Source organism: Ctenopharyngodon idella, chromosome 1, assembly GCF_019924925.1.
Source record: "Ctenopharyngodon idella isolate HZGC_01 chromosome 1, HZGC01, whole genome shotgun sequence".
Lineage (NCBI taxonomy): Eukaryota > Metazoa > Chordata > Actinopteri > Cypriniformes > Xenocyprididae > Ctenopharyngodon > Ctenopharyngodon idella.
Window position 1 is genome coordinate 41,256,653 of NC_067220.1, and position 8,816 is coordinate 41,265,468.

Below are 8,816 nucleotides of genomic sequence, written 5' to 3' on the forward strand. Positions count from 1 at the left end.
TTTAAAGTGTGGTCCTGTGTTCTGTCTGTGTCATACTGCATGTTTGCTCATTTTCACTGTGGTCTGCAGAAGTTCGGCTCCATTCGAGCAGATGTGATCGAGCAGATGAGGTTCAAACAGAGACTGAGGGTGATCCAGGCCATTGAAGACACCACCAAACGCAATGTGGTAATCACACACTCCCCACACTGACTCAATCAGTGGATCTGTGACTTTTAGTTTTATTGAAGCACACGTTCATGTTTGCCTCATCCACTGGTTTTCCAGGTGCGGACCATCGTGACGGAGACGCCTTTCAGCATTGATGAGCTGGAGGAGCTCTACACACTCTTTAAGGTCAGTCACATGATGGGGTCACGAGTCACCCAATTATGGCCTGACTTGAGCAACATATTTACTGCGCTTGAGCAGAATGAGTGTGTCAAGTCAAGTCACCTTTATTTATATATCGCTTTATACAATACAGATTGTTTCAAAGCAGCTTTAAAGTTATAACAGGAAAATGATTCAACGACATTCCAGCTGTACAGCAGCTCTAAAAGAAAAGTGTCATTGTTCAGCTGAAGTCAGTTCAGTGTTGATTCAGTTCTGTTGTAAAGATTATTAAATTAGTTCAATTCATCTTTAAGCAATTCTGCAGAAAACAGTGTCATGTCATCGTCCAGCTCAGTTCAGTTCTCATCTAATAGTGTCAGTGCAGGCAGATCAATAATATTGTGTCCCCAACTAAGCAAGCCAGAGGCGACCGTAGTAAGAAACCCAAACTGCATCAGGTGACAGAATAGAGAAAAAAAAACATTGGGAGAAACCAGGCACATTTGGAGGGCAGTTCTCTTCTGGACAGTGAACGAACACGGTGTGTTATGATCATCACAAGTCAGAAATCAGATTGTGGATCGGTAGCATTCAAATATTCATCCAGTTCCTTTTGCTTGAAGATCGGATTCATCACGCCATATGGAGACAAAGCTTGTTTTTTGGAGACCTGTCTGGTTTTTGTGGACCTGTGCCGATGGCTGTCGTGTCGATGAGGCTTTCACAGGGGATTGTCTAGTTGACAGGATCTCTGCTGACATTCAGGGATGCGTTGTGGTCACGTCTAGGTGCAGGTCCAGCATCTGATCTGGATATGGACCGGATCCGGATGACTACGGTAACCTCGGGATAAACAGAGAGACTAATATTAGAGTAGATGCCATATGATGTACATCGGGTGTTATGGGAGTGTTACCTTTTCCGCATGACTTAATTTATGCAGCCTAACAATCCTTTAATGGATGTGAATTATAGAAATGTGCGATGTTATGTGCATGCCAGGTTAAAGAGATGATTCGTCTAGATTTAAACTGACAGAGTGTGTCTGCTTCCTGAACAATGCTAGGAAGACTGTTCCAGTGATTTAAGATAATGACTCCTCCTCACACGGGCTGATGGATGGAGTGAGTGTGTTAATATATTGCAGCTAACTTTTTATCGGAGAGTCATGCATCTTCCTCTTTAGCTGTTCTTCAGCACATTTATTAGCTCTCAATGACAGGAGCCGCTCTGAGGGTTTCTCTGAATCTGGGTTATAACCATTTATGTCCCAAATGCCTGTTCATTTGAAGGAATAATTGTGGTTATTAATCAGAGGATGCTTTGCATATGGAAATAATAAAGTCACAGAAAACTGTATTTCTCAACAAATGATGCCACCTAGCGGGAGATACACCATTTTATTATTTTAAAATAAATAATAATAATTATTATTATTAAATCAATGTTAATTAATTAATTAACACTTTTATATAATTAAAATGTATTATTAAACATGCTATTATTTTTATTATTATGTAATAAAAATAGATTTGTTAAATCATTTTAAATTATTTTCGTTGTAATTTAATAATAATAATAATAATAATAATGAATAAATCAATATTAATTATTTATTCATTTAATATAACAATTTTAAGAATCTTATTTTATATGCTATATGCTGGTTTTTATTGAGATATTTAATGATTCTTGCTAAATAATTTAAAATTTTATCATGTTATTTTATTTTCCTTTTTTATTTTATTGAGATTATTTTGGTTATATTTAATGGTGCTTGCTAAGTCATTTCAAATTATTAATTTGATCATAAATATCATTACTTTTATTATTTTTCTTTTTGTTTTATTGAGATTTGGTTATTTAATGGTGCTTACTAAATATTTTATTTTTTAATTATTTTATTTTATTGTTGGATTGAGATTATTTTGGTCATATGTGATGGTGCTTGATAAATAATTTGAATAAACCTCTAACCCTAAATTTTAAACTTAATTACAATGTGCATGTAACTCATCCAGCCTGATTTGTGTTATGGCTCAAATCATGCAGTCTGTTGAGGAAGACATTTTATTATTGAGACGATTATTAACACCATTGCAGGTGTATTCACATTTAAACATTTGTTATCGTTTAAAGTCACATAGTGCATACGCATTGACTTTTCATGACCTGTGCATCTGTTTATTACCATCAGGCTGAGCATCTGACCAGCTGTTACTGGGGCACCACCAGCAACCCCATGAGCCGCCACGACCCGAGCCTGCCATACCTGGAGCAGTACCGTATCGATCTGGAGCAGTTCAAGGGCCTGTTCGCGCTGCTCTTCCCCTGGGCCTGCGGCTCGCACACCGACGATCTGGCCCTGCGATTCTTCCGTCTGCTGGACCACAACGCAGACGCGCTCATCAACTTCAGAGAGTTCATCAGTGGCTTGAGTGAGTGTTTTTATCAGGGGAATCATATTTTCCTTAAAGTCTGCATGAAATGGAAGTTGTGATAGTCTTTCACAGAAGAGATGACACTGCAAGAGGGAGGGGAAGATATTTTGATTAAAGATTACGAGGCACATGAATTTTTGTTTTTTTAAATGATTTATAATAAGCTTGAAAGCTATGAAAGCTTGCGTTTAAAAGTCAAAATGTCCTAGTCTAGTCAAAAAATTATATTAAGAAAAAAAAAGAAGTATAAGTGGACCTCAGGGTAAAAAATTAATATTAATGAAAATGAATATTAATTGTTTAATCATTTGATATAACAATTAAAATTCTTATTTTTAATATAAATGCTATTTTTTGTCTTGTTTTGTTTTTTTAATGAGATGCTAAATAATGCTTAATCTTGCTAAATAATTTTAAATTATTACTATAAATATTATAATTTTTATTCTTTTTATATTCCTTTTTTGTTTCATTGAGATGATTTTGATTATATTTAATGGTGCTTGTTAAATCATTTTAAATTAGTATTATCATAAATGTAATGATTTTTTATTCTTTATATTTTCTTTTTTTTTGTTTTATAGAGATGATTTTGGTCCTATTTAGTGGTGCTTGCTAAATAAAATATTAAATATATGATATGATTTAAATACGTTTAAATTCAAACTCAGTGTATCAGGTTGATTGTTTTTGTACAGTCACATATAATATGATTAACTTGACCATTTGGTTTGTGTTTCAGGTGTCCTGTGTCATGGTGACCTGACGGAAAAACTCAAATTTCTGTATAAGATTCACGTACTTCCAGGTAGGTGAGAATATGTGGGTGTAAAAAAAGTTTTTTTTTTTTTTTTTTTTTTTAACATTATGCTGGTAATTATTAAAATTCAAACTGGTTAATTAATTCATATTAGTTTTTTTTTATTTTCAGCATTTGTTTACCTTTGCAGATATGCATATAATGTCTGTGGTAACTGTAAGATTATTAGTTGAGAGGAAACGTGAATAAAAAGCATTTTTGTATAATATCAAGGACCACAATGAAAATAAGTTTTTTTTTTTTTTAACTTCATCCTGAACAAGAGACCTTTTGTCAAAAAAAAAAAACTTATAGAAATATTACTGAAGTGTTACTATAAGCCTAATTATAATGTCCAGTTACTTGTCAGCAGATGTTCTGGGTCCTTTTTTAAAGAAATGAAATAATATAATATAATATAATATAATATATAATATAATATAATATAATATAATATAATATAATATAATATAATATAATATAATATAATATTATTTGTTATTTTTATTTGCATTTTTATATTGTTCTCTAATAAAAATGATTTCTATTGAGCTGTAGAACAGGGCTGAATTTGCAGTGTTTGTTGTTCTCAGAGCTGCACCATGAGCAGGAGGAGCCGGACTCGGCCTGTGAAGCCACACAGTATTTCTTTGAGGACATCACCCCAGAGACCTCCAGCGGTACTGCTGAATCCTCACACTCACTCACCATTTGAAAATACCACAAACACTGTGATCACTGGTACTGATGCTTTGACCTCTCATGGATAGGCCTCGACCCCAAGAACAGAACCGAGAAGGATGATGGATTCGTCAGAGTCACTTTCAAGAACGAAAAAGGTGGGAGAAACATCCTCTCCATTCATACAGATGAAAATGAATGAGTTTATCTGTTTAAATGTGCAGCATTCAATAAGGCTTCTTTTTGTCTGTGATGTAGTGAAGAAAACGCACACTCCAGATTACCGCACGTACCTCCGTCTGTGGAACCAGGAGACCAAAGCAAAGCTGGAGAACATGAAAGATCTGCCCAAACTCAACCAGGTACAACTGGAGACCAACCAAAGTTACTTCAAGACCCTATTTCCTATTAAAGCTACCTGATTTTTCATTCCCAACACATCAAATTTAAAGAAAAGTTATTTTAGTCATTTCAGAGGCTGAGCACGAAAGATCACAAAGATAAACCTATGAATTAAGGAATATAAATAATATGAGCAATATAGCTGTAATTCGGCCGTAGAGAGAGAGAGTTTGTCTGCAGCGAGCATTACCTGTGTCTGATATAACATTCATTTTTCAGGTCGATGTCCATAATATTATATCCATTATAAAAGTCCATTTGAATGTTCGCTGAGGAAAGCGATCTTTGTATTTGTCCTTTTTACAGTTAAGGGAGTTTTCCATAACATACAGTGCTAAAACAATGTCCTTTGTTTACGTCCCTTTCAATTTAAAAGTCTCTTGAGACTGACTCATTCACTCAAGTATAGGTTTGCCGCCATCTAATGGCGTATTAATGTAACTTTCACTCAATCCATATTACACACTAATGGACCCTTTCTCAATAGCAAATACAACATATTATTTATATAAAATATTTATTGAACAACAAAATTTAAATTAACAACAATAACCATTATGAATGACAACAGGAAATAAACACAATTGTACAGTTCAGTCAAACATACAAAAGCAAATGCTCTACAGGATTTAAGTTCAATATAGCCTTAATATTAAATATTAAATTTAACAATTTGATTTACTCGGGAACTAGTAATGGATTTATAAAACCAAAAATTGCCCGTTTAATGTACATAAAATGAATTATATATCATGTTTAACCACTATAAGAGCCAGCGGCAAATCCCCGAAGCACTGGCCGAGATAAAGCTGTTCTCGGCGGGTACACGAGCACCGAACGGCCGCTGACGGCCTGGAGCTTGCATCTCCGAAACAAATTGTCTAAACAAATTGTAAAATAGGCGCTATGATTAAATATGAGTCACATATTTCAGGTCTGAACAATGACATTCTCACCTAAAAAAAAAACTCTTAAAACTACAGTTTGTGGTACAGCAAGTGTAGTATTTGTAAAATATTACGGTGGATTTGCTCGGCCGCCATGACAGTCGCTTCAAGCAAAGTGATAAAAATGGTGAAAATCAGCCAATCAGATTCAAGAACCAGAAAAGAACTGTCGTGTATATATATATATACATACACACACACACACACACACACAGAGGAATTAGTTGTTATTAACAATCTCTAAATAAATCCACTGCAAGACAAGGACATCACGTTTGTTTATCCACAGGTTAAATCAGACTCCGTTTTGATGTGTGTGTTTCTTTTCTCTTCTGTCTTCAGAGTCAGTTCATCGAGCTGTGTAAGACTCTCTACAACATGTTCAGTGAAGACCCCAGCGAGCAGGAGCTGTATCACGCCACTGCTACGGTCACCAGCCTGCTGCTGGAGATGGGAGAGGTGGGCAAACTCTTCTGCAGTCCCGCTAACAAGGACGAGGAGGAGGAGGAGGACGACGAAGAGGACGACCGCATCCCGGTGTGCAGAAGCAAGCGGGAGAGAGCGCGACACAAGCCCTGTGATAGCGATATTAACTCCTCCAGCACGGGCCCATTAGACGACATCAAACTGGAGGACTCATCTCCCAAAGACACCGGCACGTCCTCCGCCATGCTCATCTCAGACGACGAGACCAAAGACGACACGTCCATGTCCTCGTACTCCGTCCTGAGCGCCGGCTCCCACGAGCTGGACGATAAGCTTCAGTGTGAGGACATCGCGGAGGACACTGTTCTCATACGCAATGGCGGGACACATAGGGGAGTGGGGCATCATGGGAGAGGTGGTCTGCCTCACAGTGCCAGCATCGATAAGGACTGGGCCATCACATTCGAGCAGTTCCTGGCCTCTGTGCTCACCGAACAAGCCCTGGTACAGTACTTCGAGAAGCCTGTTGAGATCGCAGCGCGAATTACTAACGCCAAGAATGTTCGCAAGGTGGGACACCAACACATGTCCGTCAGTGACTATGAGATCTCGCTATCAGGCTAATGTGCTAAACTTAAACTATTACCTCTCCATTCACAAACTGTGTTTCAAGATTAAAGGCGTACAGTAGTTCATCCAAAAATGAAAGTTATACCATCATTTACTCACTGTCATGTCGTTCCATTACTTTTTTTATTACTTAGTTATTTCATGGAAAGTTAATGCTAGTTTTTACCCATACAGTGAAAGTAAATGGTGACCATCTCTGTCAAGCTAAAAACTGACAAAAAGCACCATAATAATTGTTTGTGCACTATTTATTGAGTTTTCTCAAGCCATACAATAGCAAATAACAACTTAAATTCTAGTATGTTCCTCACACAAAACAATTATATGACTTCTTGTAATCATATTGGCCACTTTTATTGTCATATTTGGAGGTTGAAATCTCCAGTCCCCGTTAACTTGCAATGTATGGAAATAAGCAGCATGGACATTTGGCTAAATATCTCCTTTTGTGTTCTACCTTATATATATATATATATATATGTCAAATTTGGAATGATATGTGGGGTCAGCAAATGATGACAGCTTTTATTTTTGGTGAACTATGCCTTTAACCGGCCACCTAATTTATCTACTCTTAACCAATGGATCTCATCTTAAATCAGTATGAAACTTCAAAGGCTTCATGTTTGCGTGAGCTCGTTATGGACGGACAGTAATGAGTTTTCCCAGAGGCTCTTCTTTGATCTAATGACGGATGGACCATGATGTGACCAACAGAATGACCTTTTTACCTGTACAAAGTCTGAGAGGAACTGTTGTATACTACTATGTGCTTGATGTGCTTTATATATAAAGAAATGGTTACTAATAGTATCTAATACAGTTAGACTGTTTATCATAGTTATCGTGTCTAGAATAGCTCACTAGTCCTGATTGGGCGAAACACGTCTTGAGTCTGAAAAAACATTTTCTTAATCAGTATTTTTGTGTTGTGTTCCAATAAATGTATGTAAAGGTCCTAAAAATAATACCAGTTTACTTGGGAATCAAAACTGCGTGCAATCACAAGACTTTTTAGAAAATATATTGCATTTATTTATTTATTTATTTATTTGTTTGTTTGTAAGGATGAACCTCAATAGGAATTTTTAGATTTATGCTGAAAACAAAAAAGATGATTTTAATACAAGTTTATTTGGAAGAACAATACAATACTTTACATACTTTAATTGATATTATATTTTCTAAAATAGCCTCATGCAATCTTATGCAGTGTTGCTTCTCAAGTATCTTCTCAAGATATTTTTACTTTAAAAATTAGACAAAAATACAGATTAAGAGAATGGTTTTGATTTTAGAGTATAGTAAATCATCTCTAATGTGAGAGCGTTCACTGGGATAATGGGAAAATACGTATGTGAGATCTAACCCAGCAAACTCTTGAAAAAGAGGACGCTAGGACATGAAATGCTGGGATTGTTGGAACTATGTGCCACAAAATCACCTGTAATTTCCCAGATTTCACATTTCTCTCTTCCTCTCTCAATTCCTTTGCACCTGCACTTTGGGTTTTTCTTCTTTGTTAAAAGTGAGGATGTTTGTAACCTGTCAGCGCTGAAATATCGGATATGAATCAGCTGAGAGACTATGCAGTCCAGCTGTGTATAATATCTGACATTCACAGTTTATAGTGTATCCTGAAGACTACGGTTGTGTACAGTTTTTCATTTGCTGTGTTCTCACCAGGCATGTAGCATGTCTGCGCACCTTCCCCTAACTTATTTTGTTTGTTTGTTTTTTAAATAGATGAGTTTTTACTTTATTTCATGCTGCTGTTTTTAAGTTTACGTTTTTATTGTGAATTGTTCAAATTGACCTGTAAATTATTCAGACCACTTCCAGGAATTAAATGTATAAAAAGAAAATGTCCTGTCCTGTTATCAGATACTCTTCAGTTCAGTTTACTGTTTACTATATTTCAGTCCATTTTCATCTTGGCATTTCCAAATGAATAAGGTACAAAAAGGGGTGTGAATCTGTTTTTCTTCCATCTCAGGAGGTCAGCCTAAATACTAAACATTTTATGCAAGTTTTGCCATTTTTGAGACATGCTTAAAGTAATTTAAGACTCCGATTGATGTGATTTCATTGTTTTCTATCAATAAATAAAATCAATTTAAGCCAGAATCAGTAACATGGATGCAGATTTAGGCTAAATAAAGCTGGCACAGAAGT

General features: G+C 35.9%; 1 protein-coding gene across 1 annotated transcript in view; it reads left to right on the forward strand.

The window, feature by feature from the left end:
- The window catches only part of tbc1d9 (TBC1 domain family, member 9 (with GRAM domain)), a 30,593-nt gene extending 22,087 nt beyond the window's left edge, over positions 1 to 8,506 (forward strand). The window contains exons 14-21 of the mRNA XM_051894138.1: positions 70 to 168; positions 268 to 336; positions 2,513 to 2,753; positions 3,499 to 3,564; positions 4,149 to 4,235; positions 4,326 to 4,394; positions 4,495 to 4,598; positions 5,928 to 8,506. Of these exons, the coding sequence (XP_051750098.1) occupies positions 70 to 168; positions 268 to 336; positions 2,513 to 2,753; positions 3,499 to 3,564; positions 4,149 to 4,235; positions 4,326 to 4,394; positions 4,495 to 4,598; positions 5,928 to 6,635 (1,443 nt within the window). The 3' untranslated portion in view covers positions 6,636 to 8,506. The remainder of the gene's footprint in view (positions 1 to 69; positions 169 to 267; positions 337 to 2,512; positions 2,754 to 3,498; positions 3,565 to 4,148; positions 4,236 to 4,325; positions 4,395 to 4,494; positions 4,599 to 5,927) is intronic.
- The last annotated feature ends 310 nt before the right edge of the window (positions 8,507 to 8,816 follow it).